General features: G+C 36.9%; 2 protein-coding genes across 2 annotated transcripts in view; one reads left to right on the forward strand and one right to left on the reverse strand.

Annotated features, from left to right (window-relative positions):
- The window catches only part of CCDC146 (coiled-coil domain containing 146), a 119,254-nt gene that overhangs the window by 40,754 nt on the left and 60,488 nt on the right, over nt 1–18,012 (forward strand). The gene's annotated exons all lie outside the window — the stretch shown is intronic.
- Nucleotides 1,151–6,789, reverse strand: FGL2 (fibrinogen like 2). Its single transcript, XM_080818396.1, has 2 exons — nt 6,090–6,789; nt 1,151–3,751 (listed from the first exon to the last, which is right to left on the reverse strand). The coding sequence occupies exons 1-2, from the start codon at nt 6,703–6,705 to the stop codon at nt 3,045–3,047; spliced, it is 1,323 nt and encodes a 440-aa protein (XP_080674522.1). The 5' UTR covers nt 6,706–6,789; the 3' UTR covers nt 1,151–3,044.

Here is an 18,012-nt window from a genome sequence, read left to right on the forward strand (position 1 = left end):
GGAGTTGATAAGAGCTGAGCCAGTGCAGCAACGCTAATGATGGAAAAAGATGGAGCTGAATGCTACAAAGGAAACTGAAACTTTCTTATTTCCAATGTGTCAACAGTATTCTGGAGGGAAATAAGAGAGTGGTGTTCCTGTATTTGCCTGTCTTCCTGTTAATGAAAGAACAATCGTTAAAATCTTTATAGAGTCAAAGGTAAAGTCTAATTAGGTAAACACTATGCAACTTTTCAGACAAGAGTAAATATATATATATTATTTTACAAACAGTAATATTTAATGTTTCCACATTGCAAAAATAAACAATTGTGAAGATTAAATCTTTTATTTTACAGGATTGTTAAAGACATAAGCCTATCTATACATAAAAAAAGAATTATAAACAAAAGCTTATCATAATGACATTACCAATCACTTTTACTTTTAAAACCTTTCCTTGAGTAGCCATTCAAAAATAAGGACCAGAAAATTTTGTTTCTAGGATATCTTTCATACTTTGTATACTTAAGCTCTTTTTTTTTACTGGACAGATGTGTCATCTGTTCATTTGAAGCATTACTGCTTATAAGAAAAATTTAATTTTTCTTCTCAGCAATGAGTGAATTAATTTCACTTGGAATTTCTAAGGACTAATTTTAGTCAACATTTTCAAAGAATGATAAAGCTTAGAAATAAAGTCTTAATTAAGATAAATATTAGCATTTAAAATGGAACAAAGACTGAAATATTTGTTAATAATCCACATTTATGAACATTTACATATATTAGTGAATAGTTAAGGCAAAAGACTCTCAGATATAATCTATTTTCATCAACATGTTAAAGATGATCAAGGTATGATATATATTCTATAAAAGACATGAAATGGAAAAAAAAATGATTCCAAAAAGGAATTTCTATGTCACAAAACTTTTTATTAGGAAAATACCATAAAAGTTAATGGAAAATAAAATTTGATCCTTTGAAATAAGGTAGAAAGATAAGAGGACAAGCTTTTGAGTATTTACATGGATTAATGAATTATTTGTCAAATCTCCTGAAATGATACCCTGTTCCCATTAAGTTGATGGACACTCACTGTATGAGCTACTTTTCTTTAGAAATGTTATTTCGTGAAGAGTCCATTTTTTTTTCTTTTTTTCATTGTGAGAAATAGAAGTTTTAGAGGATAGGATCTGGCTTCATGAGTCAGTTTTTGATCACAGAAATTTACTTAAACCTACACATATTAATAATTACATATAGTAATGAAAATCTTCTTATCTGAAATAAATACATTGTATAATATAAAAATCCGTGTAATCTTTTTTTAAAAGAGAGAAATGAAGAGTAAATCAGTTACATTTACATTTATTAAACTATTGAGTAGATATGAAGTCTTTGAAATCTACAGTGATATTTTACATTTTGGTCTCATAATTCTATCTGCATTTATCTTGCTTTAACACTTTAATAGTGTTCATAATAACCTAATTTTTATCATCTATACCTGAAAACTTTGTATGTCATACATATATTTTTCAAAAGAATATCGTGCTTCTCTTTGGTTAGAATTTTCTGTAAAGGACAATATTTGAAAAAGTTAATTTGTTACCTAAAGCAACTATCCTCCTTAATCATTTTCAAAGGAGTAAAGTTGCATCTTCGTGAGTTTATTTTGAAAACTTGGTTATGGCAGTAGAAACAAACTAGAAATTAAAGATTAAATATATTTCTATGACTCAAATACATTATTTTATTCAAATTTTATTCTAGAGTATTTTTTAAATGTTCAACAGAATTCTACTGTTCTCTCTGAAATGATCGCTTTTTACGGTGATGAAATTTCACACACTACTTTTGTAGTTAAAAATGATACCTACACTCCAGAATTGGTGAATTATAAAAGTTTCAGATATTTTAGTTTGCTTAAAAAAATAAACACTTGTATTTAAATTTCTAAAAAAAATAAGCAATACACCAGAGTTAGGATTAAAGTACATAATATTTGAAGTACTATATATTTCAAAATTTATATGTCCTATAAAACTTATCTTTAATGAAGTGAATCACTTAATGAAATTATTGCTTTGGATATGAATGCTTTGGCCTTCAGAATATTCTAGTCTATAAACACATGCCTTATTCCCCACCCATACCTATCCTTCCAAAAGAAAGCCTACCAGTAGTCATGCACAGTAGTGAACAATCTTAAATTAAAAACCATTGTGCATACAGAGCAAAGGAAGCTAATTTTTATATTAAAGCACTTTTCACCATGCAACACCTAAAGCCTTATTAACTGTGAATTAATTACCTTTAAACCAGGGTCTTTATGATTGAATTTTCTGAATGCTTTTAGGAGTGACATCATGCTACCACTTTTAAAATATTTTAAATGACAAATATTTTACATTTCACAAATAATACCTGGACAGGTTTTATATATATATATATATGTGTGTGTGTGTGTATATATATGTGTGTGTGTATGTATATATATATATATATATATTTCCCTTCATCTGAGAACCAAAATGCTGTAGGGTCTTACTGAACCAAAGTAAATGTCGTAAATTGAGAAAGTTTATCTCAGAATGAGGATTAGGGTATTCAGAGACAAAGAAATACCCAATAACTGATAACTGAGGACAGCCTAAAAAGAGTGATCTACCTTTAAATAATAAAAATTCAGATTACTTGTGTAAGAATTCAGCCTGTTAAATAAACAATGATTTCATAATTATAGTGAGTAATACAAGTAAATAGAAAACTTTTCAACTATAGAAATTAAGAAAAATCATAAATCTACTTGTGTAATTCTCAATAATCCCACTTGCTTTTGCAAGTATTCATGTGGATAACAGTGTAACAGCAACAAAGAACTCCTTTAAAATGTATGTTTTTTTAAGCTTTATTTCAAATGCTGTGTAGCATAAGAACCTACTGCTTAGAGATAAATTTTTAGTCATAGAAAAGGAGTATGAAATACATTCCAAAGTGCTGAAAGAATTAATTGTCCTATTAGGTAATGAATACTGAGAGAAATGAGCATTAGTGATTTATGGTTTAAAGTGCTTGGGTCTAATCATCATTTTGGCCTCTTTGAAGGAGGACTTGTAGCCACCAGGCTGTGCCTCACTTATCCCAGGCCAGGTGCCCCAGAAAATCCCATTGCGGACACCTCTGTATTTTTGGTGATAATATTTACCATTTAAGTTTGCAGAAAGACATGCATCAAACCACCAGCCTGAACTGTAATAGAGCCCACAGTTCCCAGAGGGATATCGATCATTGTCCCTATCTGGGGTAGTGAAGAACTTCAGATCATGGTTGTAATGTTTACTGAAATGTAAGGCATCTCCAGCTGTGCCATTATAGTTACCAACGTGTAAACGGTATCTGAGAAACTCATTGGCCACGTAAAACTGATCATATAAGGCATAGAGCTTGACGCCGTTAAAGTCTTCGAGATCTATTCTTAGAATCATATCCTTACTCTTGGTCAAAAGATGAATTTTATCGTTCCCCAGCCAAAATTCTCTTCGGAGATTGCCAAAGCCTACTTTGTAGTCTCGCCACATTCTGGTGAAGTTGGTGCTTCCGTCGAGACGGGCCTGCAGCACAGTCCAGCCTCCCCCCATGGTCTCCATGTCACAGAAAACTTCGAAGCTACTGTTTTTGGGATCCGGTGTAACTCTGTAGATCTCACTGCTTCTTTTGCCTATTGTGTGGTAGTCAGAGCAATCTTTATATATTAGGTGTTGAACTGAAGGGGGAAGAAGAGAAAGGCATTGGACTCTGTTAATAAAAACTATGCATCTTAAAAATTCTTTATATTTACAAAAGCAGTTTGATAATTCAATTAAAGGTGTTAATGCAACCTTGTTCTGCAAAACTTACTTGAACCTGTTTAGCAAATGCTTATTAATAAGGCCTCAGAATAAGAACTTGGTGTTATAAAACCAGTCAAGGCTCTCCAGCATGACTCTTTGCTGGTAATCGTAGTGCTAATGTTCACAATGTACAACAAGATCCTCATCAATAAAGTAGTTTTAGTAACGTAGTTAATATTTAGTGAGTGCTATGTGTGTGTTCTAGGCATTCTGCCAAAGATTTAACATTTTCACACTTACTCTGCACATTGACCTTATGATGTAGGTATTATTTCCCATCTGTCGGTGAGGACATTTAGGCTCAAAGAGAGTCAGTGGCTCGCCCAAGTTCACAGAAGCATTAAGTGGCAGAACCAGGACGCATCCTGAGATCTGGCCAGCTGTGAGGCTTGTTCTTGTAATTACTGCATTCCTTGGTCCTAAAGGTCAGATGCTTCCAACTCCCCTGAACTGCATTCCACATATACAGAAAAAGCACAAGTTTCTTTCTATTTCCTTTCACCTCAAGAGGCCAATACCCTCCTCTGTCATAAAGTTTTAGAGGATATATATTCCAAATGATGTGTTAAAATTCTAACATACAGGGGCGCCTGGGTGGCTCAGTGGGTTAAAGCCTCTGCCTTCGGCTCAGGTCATGATCCCAGGTCCTGGGATCAAGCCCCGCATAGGGCTCTCTGCTCAGCAGGGAGCCTGTTTCCTCCTCTCTCTCTGCCTGCTTCTCTGCCTCCTTGTGATCTCTGTCAAATAAATAAATAAAATCTTTTAAAAAAAATTCTAACATACAGAATGGATCATAAATTCTCATTTGTTTTACTCACTTGACAACTAAATAAAGAAGATCAAGTAAAAAAAATTTTTTTTAAATAATATACCAGTATTCTTATCCTGAATTTATTACTTGGAAAGTGTTTAGCCAGTGTTTCATATGTTTGGTTTCTAGAAAGAAACAACAGGTGGTTATGTCCAGGGTAAGTATAATAATCGGTTACCATGGATCTGTAGGAATCAAATACAGATATTTACTCTCAAATATTTCTTAGAAAGATCTGGGCCAGATAAGACAAATTTAATATGAACTACTTAGAGGCACAACAAAATCTACTCATGTGTGTTTAGAACTCAAAGTATTCCAATACTTCCCCCAAACTTTTAGTACAGAAATAGATGGTTGAATCTTGAGCCTATTATTACAAGGAGCCATGCAGCATGGAATCTAATGTGTGCCCAGACATGGCACTAAGACGTCATCCTCTGCCTTGCAGTGCAGGATACATTCAGATACAGGCTCCCAGAAGTATTAGCAACAGTGGTCCTTGAAAGCCCTGCCTACCTTCAGATCCCTGGCAGATTCCCTAGGGTTGGAGCACACACGAAGTGCTTGTTCCAAATGAATGTGATCTCTGTGCCAGGCACCATATCCCTTTAACTTAACACTCATGGTAAGTAGACGTCCAATGCAGGAATGCCTTTCCAAAGTGTAGTAAGACCATCAGCAACAGTGTCCCAGGAACTCAGGTAGAAAGCCAGAATTGAGAGGAACCAGTGCCACAGCTAAAAGTTTGTGGGCATAGTAGTAGTAAAGCAGTTAAGAAGTAGTAGTTAAGTCTGTGGTCTTCTGGCATGCCAAAACTCTCCCCTTAAAATGTTTTGGGGCCACTCGAAGCAAAAAGTTCTGCACACACATGAAGCCATATAGCTGTTTTTATTCCATCTATTTTCACTAGATATTTGGGATTATGAACTGCAGATAGTGTAAAATCTTTCAAAGATTCCTTGTGGCCACATGAGAAGGAGTAATCAGCCAACCACAGGAAATTGATTTCCAACAAACAAAGCATAACTGGAAATATTGCACTATCTCCATTGTTTTCAAACATGTCAGTGAAGAGGTAAGTTAAATGCACTGAAACATTAAGAAATAATGTCTCTCTTCTTCAGTTTGTGTGTAGCTCTGGCATTAGCAAATAAGCTCCTTGAAATTGGAAGTGTTTTCACAGGATACAGAACTAATTATGATCTTTGTAATTTAGTCTTAGATCGTTTCTGTGGCCACATTTGCAAAGATATTCATTTTTCCTGTACTAGCTTGATGAATAAAAGGCTTACTTTATTTCATCTGTCATGTATTCAACTTATTTGCTCAGGTTAATGTTTACAGATACTGTGTAGCTATATAATATTCGTGAACAAGTGATAAGACATTGTACCTACCTGGACGTGACTGTATTTCTTCTTGAATGGGACACTTGGATGAACACTTGCCGTCCAAATTGTTGACTACCGAAGTTAGATTTGCCACTTTGCTATCAACATAACTTTCTATATTGTTCATATTTACAAGACTGAGCTTCTCCAGGCGACCCTGAAGCAGGTCAATCTCCTCCTTTGCATTCTTGAGATCAGAGGATAGCTTGTTCACCTCACTCTCTAATTCTTGAACTCTGTTGTCATCAGCTTCTCCCAGGGATCCTGGGCTAGGTGACAGCAGTCCATTTCTGCCGGGGGCCCGGCTGTCGTCAGCCTGCAGTTTGCAGTCCTGGCACGATTTCTTCAGGGTATTTACCATTTCCTTGAGGTTCTGGACTTCCTTGAACACTTCCTCGATCCTACTGAACTGCCTGGGGAGCTGAATCGTCAAAGGGGGCAGGCTCACCTGGTAGGGGCATTCGCCGCCCTCCTCGCATTTCCCTCTGCTTTCTAGTCTCACCGGGCAGGCATCCCTGGCCCTTTCATCTTTAATTTCCTCCGTTTCATTGTTTCCTGCAACCAACAAGCTGAAAGCGGCAAGGACAGCCGAGCTCAGCCAGCACCAGCTGGCAGGCTTCATGTTTGCGGGCGGCGCTCACCCCAGCAGGGATGCACGGTTTTAAGAGCTGCCGCTGCTGCCTGCCTGAGTCAGGCGTTCTGTGTTCTCAGAAAAGGGCGGGCACGCTTGCATCACCAGTTTCAGAAACAGAGGAAGAGGAGCTTATACTCTTCACACGCAGCTTGCCAAGACCTGTTACTGATTCTCAGAATAACATGCATCAGAATTACTGGATTTGATTGGATGCCTATATCCCTCACGTTTCACTTTTATCATTTAGTTTCTAAAGCACAAGAAAAAAAATCTTGGATTTCACAGTAATTATCCTTAAAATAAATTGTACTTAATGCCACTGGGAACAACTAGATTTTAAAGAGAAAAATGAATGTACTAGTTATCCAGACGGAAGAACAGAAAGTTTACAAAAATGGAAATGGCCTTTCTTTTTTCCTTTTTAGAAGGGGGTCGTGGAGGATTCTGTATATTTTTCATGTTAGACTTTCAGGTGAAAGAAACCTTACGCACTTGAAATTTTTTAGAAATATGCCAAGAAGCACAGCTTTCTGACTTGTGCCATGCATTTTTGCTTCATTTCTTTGAAAAAGGAAAGAAAACCGGTAGAAGAGAAAGGGGTTCACTTCCTAGCACATGGCCCTAGCACAGTGTAGAGGAAACATCTATCTGACAGAAACACATGTAAAAGTACACCACTGCCTTTCATCAAAACCACCAGCCTTCTCCCTCCCCTTTACCATTCTTGTGATTGTACAGTCACATTCTGCAGTTGCCCATGAGCTAATCTTTGAACTTTTCCTGGCTCTGTTCTGATTCTCCTCCTGTCCCCAACATCTGTGCCTTCCCCTCCCAGTGGCAACCCTGTGTCCGCGCTCTCTGCCTCCCACGATGGGTCCCTCTGCCACTAGCTCTGTTACAGCTTTGCCCAAACACACATCAGCGCTCTTGCCTTTTCAAACTTCTCTTGGTTTAAACTTTTTTTTTTTTTTTTTTTTTGCAGTTTTCTACCTTTCCTCCTCAGAAGCTGAGGGGCAGGAAGGGGGAACAGCTTCAGTTGGAGAAACCACCTACTTTTCATTTGTTTTGCATCTTGACATCTCATAAGGTTTCTTATTTTAAAAAGGAATTTTTGGCTTTAAAAATAATTCCAAAATAATTGATATGGATAAAAATCCCAGTTCTTTATTGCATTACTCAAGGTACTCTATAATCTATCTCCTACTTATTTCTTTAACTTGATGTCCTGTGACATTTCTCTATACCCCCTTCATTCCAGCCAGGTACACTCTTCACCCTAATTCTCCATGTTCTCTAAATCCGGCAGGCTCGCTTTACACTTTGGCAACTGTATTTACTCCGAAGACCTGGATTCCATCCCTGGCTCTACCTCTTATTGGAGGGATAGATCATTACCTTTACTGAGCCTGGATTCCTATAGCTGTGAAGGGGGTATCTGGCTGTTTTCCCCTCATACAAGAATGATAATTATAAAAACTTTGAGTGAAGTGTGTACCAAATATGGTGTTAGAAGTAGCATTCTTTCCCAACAAATTTGTCGAACATGTTCTGCACACCTTATGCCTCATTTTCCTCCATCTTCTTCCAACTTTTTTAAAAAGTGAAGTTTGTTATTCTTCATTCCATTCAATGCAGTCAAACCAATTTAGATGAAATCTTTTAACTTTCTGACTAAAAATATCTAATTAATCTCTTAATTTAATTTTCTCTCCTCACGTGCTTTTAAGCTGTGACACTCTCTTGTTGTAAAGGGAGAAGTAGGTGAATGGATAGATTATTTTAAAAGAAAAAGAATGATTATAGTATAGAAAACACACAAAAATAATTTATAAAGTAGAAAGATATAAAAATAATATTTAGTTTAAGGTACATTACTAAACACCCTTAACTGGCTAGGGTACAATCTATATATTTACCCAGTTAATTATTTATTAAGCACATTCTATATATATTCAGCACTGTGCTAGATCATATATAAAATGCATGCCCTGGCCTCATTCATTTATTCATTTGTTCATCCCCCATCCCTCCATCCCTCCATCCCCCATATATTAACTGAGCAACCTTGACAGGTGAGACACTCTTCAGGCACTTAGTTTACACTAGTGAACAAATCAAAAAAAATCCCTTTTTTCCTTCTTAGGCAGGGCTGTTGAGGACCTTGTATTTTCTTCCCGTTGGACTTTGAAGTAAATCATAAGCACTTTAAAAAGTTTCTGAATCTAACAAAAGTTCAGCTTTCCGACTCTTGCCATGGGCTCTGTTTCATCTCTTTGAATCAAGCATTTGCTTTCCAAGCACTGCTGCTGATTCTTGGGCCCTGCAGCCCCACCTAGCCACGGGCCACGGCATGGCTCCACTGAAAAAGCTTAGATGTGCTGTGGGAAACTGGCTCCTGTCCACTGAGGACCCATAAACAATTCCCCAGATAAAGGTAGAGAACTGCTTTGTTAGTCAGTTATCAGTGTCACTGTCAGGTGATTGTCTGGGTTCTTAATTAAAAAAAAAAATCACTAGTCACTTACTGCAGACAGAAACTAAGAGACTACATGAAAGAGGTTCAACCTGACTAATAAGTTTATAACCCCTGGGGCCAGAGAGGGTATGCTAGAAGTATTCAAGAAGCTTTCACCAATACTATGTCACTACATTCTCCCATCTCTACGGTTACCACGAGCACTTGCAGGTGAGCAGAGAAAGGGCTCAAAGCTTTAAATACTTGCCTGTTTTACAGTTTTTAAGAGACAGAGTTGGAATTTGAACCTGGATCTGACTCCAAAGTTAATGTCTTTTCTCCCATGCCACATTGCCACTTGGGGGGAAAATAACACGGGAGAGGTATATTGGTACCACGTTGTGGGGGAGCCTGGTGCTTAACCACTGCTTAGATCAATGGGGAGCCACCAAAGGTTTTTGACCAAGGGAATAATATAACCCATTAAGCACTTTAGAGAAATTAATCTATCAATAAAATACTTGATGTAATACTTGATGTGGTGGAAAGGGAAAGATTAGGCAAGAGAACAGTTTAGAGGCCATTTAAATAGTCCAAGTTCTTGTTTCCCAAATTGTGTTTCCCGGAACATGAGTAACTAGATGCTGATGAGTACTTTCAGGACAAACGGATCTGAGAAATATCAGTCATATGCTAAAGTGTGTTATGGCTGGCCAAGAGGAAAGTGATGTATGCTGCATTTTTCAAATGTTAGTTAACAATAGGAACCCCCCCCCCAACCCCAGGGCCATTTTTAGTAAGGGATCTTCAACTAGAAACCAATAGGAAATGGGAGTTCTAGGTGAGAGGTATTAGTGTGACGGCAGGAAGGGTAGTAAAGGGGTTGCAGACATTATTACCAAGGAGTTATAGATAGATCACTGGTCAGAAATGGAGGGAAATAGAGAATTATGAAATATGACCCTGGTTGAAGTTAAGTAATGTGGCAATGAGAGCAGGGGGTGGGCAGTAGGTTGGAGAGAGTGTGGGAGTACCAGTTCTGTTCTGAATACATTGACAAGCCATTAAATAGAAATATCTACCAAACAGTTGGACATCTTGATATGAAATCATCCCAGAATACATGTGGAAATCAACCTGAAACCACAGGAACCCAGAGGATGGTCAAAGAAATAAGACAAGAACCAGAAGAGTGTATTGTTGCAAAGACTAGGAGGGAAGGTTTCAAGCAGACTGCTCCCAGATAATCAAAAATTTGAAGAGCTGACTTTTTGTCCTCAGCACCTGTGGAATTGCCATCATCTGACCTTTACCTTTTGCCTCCTCCCTTTTGCTGGAAAGTCTTTCTGTATTTTCTCATGCCCCATCTACCCTGACTTGGGTATCAATCTCTGATTCTTCATGTCAGCGTCAGAATCTTCCCTTTATCCCCACATCTGCCTTCAACTCAGAATTGACACATTATGCCCATTTACAGATTTGTTTTTCAGATCTAAACAAATTATTTAGCACCAACAAATGATGGAATTTCTATAAGCCACATATGAAAATTAATTGCACCAGTCTATATTCAGAATGTATTCAGACTTCTTTATTGTTTTCTTATTCAAAGTATATTCAAGGGAGGATCTGCATTTACCGTATTTGGGTCAGATTTCAAAAGTAAATTTCCATTTCCTCTAATGCAGTTTGTTTTTTTAAAGGAAACACTATGTCTCTATTTGTACCAAAGGAAGTTACTATGACAATCACTATTTATAGCATTGAGATATTTTCACAGATATTATATTTATTAACATATTTCAGTTTCTGATTTATTAAATTCAAGAGCATTTGATTATACCTTAGGGAATATGTCCTTTTAGGATAATAAAGAACTTAAAACACTCACTTTTTAGGGGCGCCTGGGTTAAAGCCTCTGCCTTTAGCTTAGGTCATGATCCCAGGGTCCTGGGATCGAGCCCTGCATCGGGCTCTCTTCTCAGCAGGGGGCTTGCTTCCCCCTCTCTCTCTGCCTGCCTCTCTGCCTACTTGTGATCTCTCTCTCTCTGTCAAATAAATAAATTCAAAAAAAAAAAACAACCATTCACTTTTTAAACTACTTGATTTGAAATGTCAACATAATGTTTAATAATAAACATAATGTTTATTTTAATATTCCTTAGGGTCTTAGTCCTAGTTCATTATAAATTTCACAGAAATTTATAATTTCTGTGAAAAGAACCTTAAACAATACCCTGATTTCAGCCCAGAGAGATCAAGAATTTCCTGATTTTTATTAAAACTAGAATAATAGTTGATAGTTTCTTTGGTCTGTCTTGCAAGTACCTCACTAGCATAAATGCAGACTAGAAATCCTTCCAGTATGGACCTACTATCAAAGATCCATTACGTGAATCCTTAAGGGTTCTGGTTCTAAAGAAGTATGAGAGAGAAACATCCAAGGGTCCGCTCTTTACGAGATTACAGAATATATAGATATTTCATGTGCTAATGGCCCAGATGGGGTACTCAGGGGGTACTCAGGGCTCCTCAGCTAAAATTTTATGAAATTAGAATATCCCATGGGAGTCTTGAGATGTCCATAAGTCATTATCTATCAACAGAATCTCTTTTTACCAGGTACCCCACACCAAGCCAGGGATCATGATGGATCCAAGAGATCCATGGGGCATGACATCTAATTTTGCTATCATCTGATTTCCAGAGACTTAGAACACTTCATATAACCAATGTTGGAGAAATAAAATGTATTTATTTTTATTTCTTTATCAAAAATTGATCTTCTTTCTTTTTTATTCCTGAAACAAAATAAACAATAAAAACATAGTAAAGAAATCATGAAAATCATATTGTGTCTTTCTTTTTTTGTTTCAGATCATGACTTTCTGCACATTCTCTTTGTCTCTCATTGAGAGGTTTCTGGTAGTTATTTCCTATAAAATCACTGCAAACCCTGAATTAGCAAATACTGAACCGTTGCTTCCAAGGGACATAGTGGGTTAGGTTTCTGTGAGCCTCTGGTCATAGTATTTTTGTCAACCAATCAATACATGACCTTGTTTTAAAAGTGTTTCTGTTTAAAAACATCTTATTTTATATTTTTGACTCATTTACATGGAACTCATGACCAACAGAAATATAATTCATTGCTGAAGGGATTTTATCTAACACAAGTTTTGTCTCCATAAGATGCATCACAACTTTCTTATACTTAGGAACACTAGGCAACCCTTTAACACTAAGCTCAGAGACCCTTTTCAACAGTGAAATCACCAACAAAAAGCACAAAACTGTGGAAAACGTTGCCCTTAGACCACAGAAAGGACACTTGTTTACAGTATGAGAACAGAAGCAAGACAGCAGAGTGTCGCCTTTGAGCTCAGCTGTGCGTTGGACAACTCAAAATGTTCACCATTCTAGGGATGTCTACAAAGGATCCCCAAAGCCTGCGAGTATTATCTTGAGGTTACAAATTTTAATGAGTAGGTGAATTTGCAAACACATAATCCATGAATAATGAGGACTGAACGTATGTTGTTACAAAATCCATAGCTTTAAATTCTTGGAAATGTCTGTTCATTCATTCTAAGCTGAGATGGTTAATTTGGTTCTACCTGTTTCAGCACTTGCATTCCTTGGGGGTATTGGTTTATTTGCCATTTTAAAATTTTATATATATATACAAATGTATATTATGTATAACGTATTACATGGATATACATTATAAGCTATATAATGTATCCTATATGTCATATATGTTAGAATGTCTATAAATAAGTTAACATATAATTTAAGCAAAGGATTTATTTTAATATTTTAATTCATTCATCAGAATAGTGTGCATCTTAAAGAATTAAATTATTATGGAAAAGTGAAAATATTAAACTAATTCCATGCTAACTAGATAATTTCAGCTGAATGCATGTCTTTTAAATCTGTCTTTAATCTGTCTTTACTCTGAGACTCGTTTTTAAAAGACTTGAGTTTGTTTTATGAAATACAAATGACAGGGGCACCCGGGTGGCTCAGTGGGTTAAGCCTCTGCCTTCAGCTCAGGTCATGATCCCAGGGTCCTGGGATCGAGCCCCACATCAGGCTCTCCGCTCATCAAGGAACCTGCTTCCCCCCCACCCCCTCTCTGCCTGCCTCTCTGCCTACTTGCGATCTCTGTCTGTCAAATAAATAAATTTTAAAAATCTTTAAAAAAATAGAATATTTCCTTTGAAATACAAATGACAGCATGTGAACTCTCTATAAAGGTTAACTTAAAGGTGATACCCACTGTGCTGGTAAGTAAAGAAAATTTATGAAATGGGTTAAATGTTGTAAAGAGTAAATGCTGTAATTCACTGCTAGGTCAACACTGTAATTCACTGCTAGGTCTTCCAAGTTCTTAAGAAATCTTTTTAAGCATGTACAGTGTAGCATTCTGAGGGACCACTTAGTATCTTAGTTTATTTCTTTTCTGTTTCTCGTTTGATAATATCTATGATTTGAGTCATTTCCTGTTCTTTTCAGTGAAAATCTCTCAGGGTAGAGGAAACTACTTCATGATCATTATCAATAGATGTAAAACTGCCTGCTCCTCATTTTGTTTATTTTTAAGTATCCACTATTATTTATCAAAGCTCTCCTCTGCTTGTATATTTAATACAAAGTTATTTTGATTATGTTTGCATGTATCAATGATTTGACATGTCTTTTGACAACTGATACAAAGTTTAGTTGCAACCATTGTTGCTGCACAAAAAGGAGACAGATACAACAGTTTTGTCAGTCACACGTAAATATAAATCTAAACTAAATCTTCCTTCATTACTAGGATCATCTCAAAAATAACATGATGTGATAACAGTGAAAAGAGCCTTAGGATGGTAGTCTTGGAACTCATGTGCTTAGTGAGGAAATGTCCACTTTCTTGCCACTTAAGTCAGCTTTAATTTCATATCTGTAATATAAGAAAGTCAAGTTAGAGATCGCTAAGGCTCCTTTCAGCTGTAACGGTTTGTGATTCTGAATGTTATTCATTAGAAGCCATATGAGAGCACAGCCAAGCCTCAAAATGTAAAAAAAAAACAAAAAACAAAACAAAACAAAACAAAAACAACACAGACTATCCTTTAATTAAATCACTAATTCCAATGGAAAACTATAAAGATCTACTTTGTTTTAGCTAGACATCCAGTCAATGAATACTTATTTTGCATTTATTGAACAGTGCTCTGTAGTGGCTTGGGGATAACAAGGGTGAAAAAACAGACACATTGCTCACTTGGTGGAGCTTTAAGTTGTAGCAGAAACTGTTCCAAGCCAGAACCAGCCATGGGCAGATGCAGCATGTCTGGCCTAGGGCCACACCAGGACTTTCCTGTACCCCTCATTTCCCTCCCACTATGCCATGGCATTGGCCTCTTCTTTTGCTACTCCTGAAATGGTCACTTTTCAAGTCATTTTTCCCAAATTAGACCACAAAGGATGTACAGTGTCTGTAAATAATCAGTGCTACTTGGAATATATGCTGTCTGGGTGGAGAAGAGAACTTCCTCTTTCTCTCCTTTATGAGGCTTATTTCTTTGGTTCTTAACCCATCCCCCTGATGACCACCACTCTAAGATCTTCATTTACAAAGCAGAAAAAGTGTTTAGAACAAAAGGGATTTTAAAAAGAAAACCTAATCCCATACAAACGGCCTATGTTGCTTCCCTAGTCCTCAAAGTTAATGAGTGTAGGCTTCGTCAATTCATTAAATTCTAAATTCTGCAGAATACACAGAATAGAGACATAGCTGTAGTACTGAAAATATAAAAACACAAGAGTAAATATGTTAAAACTTTCTTCTTTTTACATTTGCTCCTTTCCTATTTTCCCCCTCCTTTTTATATTTTTCTTCTGCAGTGTAAGTGGCAGTAAGGAGGGAGAAGCAGTAAATAGATTGGGGGATTTTACTTTTCTCCTTTCTAAGGCAGGCACCAGAAGGGGATCTTGCCTTGACTTGGAGAATCTAGGCCTCTTTTAAGTTGCTTTTCTTCACTGCTCCACAAATAGCTAACATCTGCTGCTTATTATGTGCCCATCTTCTATAATTTTTCCCTCTCATTCCCACCCAAACATAGAAGATTGAAATATAGTGGAATGAAGTAGAGCCCTGTGAGATAGAGGTGGTGGGGTAAAGACAACAGACAAAGAAACAAAAAAGACTAGAGGGGGGAAAAGAGAGCAAAACTGAATCATGTTAGGAGCTGTACCGTGATCTTTTGTTTAATGACGGTAGTAAATCCATATGTAAATCCAATTTTATAGGATTTTTTTTTTCCTGGAATGGATACTGAAAGAACAAAGTTATAGGAAAAGATTGGAATCAGAGCATCAGGGCATGAAAAATAAATGCCTTCTCCATCATTTTGACAGTTGCCTTAGTTGTGTCTCTAGTCGCTTCAGATTATATTATCATATTGCCCTTCAGCAAAGTTAAATAAACTTTTAGGACATACAAGTTCCAAACAGCTTAACTTTACAAACAGTGTGAATTTTTAGCCAGCATATCCGATTTCCAAATGTTTAAAGTAGTGTTGTTGTGGAGACATTCACTTTCCTAACAACTTAACTCCTTCTAATTCCTTGAGTTTTCATGTTTTCAAAACCAGTACTACAGCAAATAGCAAAATAACATTGTCAGGTGGAAGGTGAATATACTAAACATGTATTCCAGTCATTAATACAAAATATTCAGAACAAATAGGGCTTAGAATTTACTAAAGGAGGGACGCCTGGGTGGCTCAGTTGGTTAAGCAGCTGCCTTCGGCTCAGGTCATGATCCCAGGGTCCTGGGATCGAGTCCCATATCGGGCTCCTTGCTCAGCAGGGAGCCTGCTTCTCCCTCTGCCTCTGCCTGCCTCTCTGTCTGCCTGTGCTCACTCTCTCTGACAAATAAATAAATAAAATCTTTAAAAAAAAAAAAAAAAAAAAAAAAGAATTTACTAAAGGAACTTTAACGTTAAACAGGTATTGTAAGCTTTTCACAGTGCCACAAAACCTTAGGAAATGATGTTTCATGTGATCAAGACCAATCCGTTCATTTTACAGATGAGTGAACAGATCTAGGAAAAGCTAAATGATCTAACTCTGACCAAGGCTGCTCAGGTCTTCCAATTTCCAGACTAGCTTTTCTAGCTAATTCTGGATTGACTTGTATAGTACTCTTAATTTGTTGCTAGACTATAGAAAAATGCCACCAAAATATAATTTACCCATACTAAAACTTTCCTAATATAACGCTTCTGAGATTTTAGAAAGCAATACAGTTCCTTTAGGTCTTTCAAGATAATTGGGAGTTCCCAAATGTACTGTATTCACATGCCTTGTTGTACAAGAAAACCATTCAGACAATATCTCCAGTATATACTAATCAGTATCCATAATTTTTTCCCATTTGTCTTTCTATGATTGTTTGTGTTGCCTGGCTTAGAGCTTAAATTTTTTAAAGAATTATTTTTTTTAAAGATTTTATTTATTTATTTGAGAGAGAGAGAGAGAGAGCATGAGAGTAGAGAGGTCAGCAGGAGAAGCAGACTCCAGGATCCCGGAACTCCAGGATCGTGACCTGAGCCGAAGGCAGTCACCTAACCAACTGAGCCACCCAGGCGCCCTAAAAGAATTATTTTTGTAAAAAACATCTTATGGGCCGCCTGGGTGAAATTTTGGATTGTAATACTTATTTATAGGGTGATTGTGAGGGTTAAATGAGGTATAAGATACACAAAACATAACACATAGCAATCTCTCAATAGATGAATAAATAAATGTTAAGCATTACTTTCAATAAGAGATAAAAGAAGAGTGACTAATTTGTACTCTGTGTGTTCATTCATTTGGTAAATATTTATTGAATAAATTCATTTCAGGAATGGCTCATTTATTAGTAAATATTTATTGAAAGACTGATATTTGCTAAGCAGTCACACGTACTGTTTCTTTCACTTAAGTCTTTGTGAGCTCCACATGGGGCAGACCTTGGGCTTTAGTGATGGAAGTGCACACATTAAAGAACTTCCAGTCTTGCAACTTACTGCAAGTTATAATTTATGCTACTACTTTTTATATATATATATATATATTTTTAGATTTTATTTATTTATTTGACAGACAGAGTACAAGTAGGCAGAGCAGCAGGCAGAGTGAGAAGCAGACTCCCCACTGAGCAGGGAGCCCGATGTGGGGCTCGATCCCAGGACCCTGGGATCATGACCCGAGCCAAAGGCAGCCGCTCAACAGACGGAGCCACCCAGGGGCCCCTATGCTGCTACTTTTTTTAAAAGAGAGAAAGAAAAAGAGAGAAAGCATGCAAGCAGGGGGAAGGGCAGAGGGAGAGAGAGAATCTCAAGCAGACTTCCTGCTGAGCGTGGAACCCAACTTGGGGATGGATCCCATGACACTGAGATTGTGACCTGAGCTGAAACCGAGAGTAAGATGCCCAAATGACTGAGCCACCCAGGTGCCCCGAATTTTGCTATTTCTAAATAAATTATTTTCATCCCTTTAACTCCCCTCTTAGAATGCCTAGTGGGCTGGTGTCTGACTTGCCTGGAAATAATTCTCTCACTTGACTACATTACTGGATGCTCACTTTCTATTTCACCCAAACCTCTACTAAAAGGTTAACTACTGGAGTAAGTTGTTAAGAATTTACCTGCACTCCACTTACAAATTACAGGGCTTTGTTTTGTTTGGTTTAGTTTGGTTTTGTCAAATCTCATAAAGCACAGAACCAAAGGGATAGTTAACTACAAGGATAACATTTGTAGTTTTTTGGTTTTTTTTAAGTCCTTTGTGTTAACAGA

This window comes from Martes martes (genome assembly GCF_963455335.1).
Source record: "Martes martes genome assembly, chromosome: 11".
In the NCBI taxonomy this organism is placed as follows: domain Eukaryota; kingdom Metazoa; phylum Chordata; class Mammalia; order Carnivora; family Mustelidae; genus Martes; species Martes martes.

Bases quoted from the DNA above. Each gene is read 5' to 3' on its own strand.
- FGL2 (XM_080818396.1), bottom strand. From the start codon at position 6,705: ATGAAGCCTGCCAGCTGGTGCTGGCTGAGCTCGGCTGTCCTTGCCGCT. The intron at 3,752-6,089 runs GTAGGTACAATG...TTCCCCCTTCAG, and splicing joins AGAAATACAGTCACGTCCAG to TTCAACACCTAATATATAAA.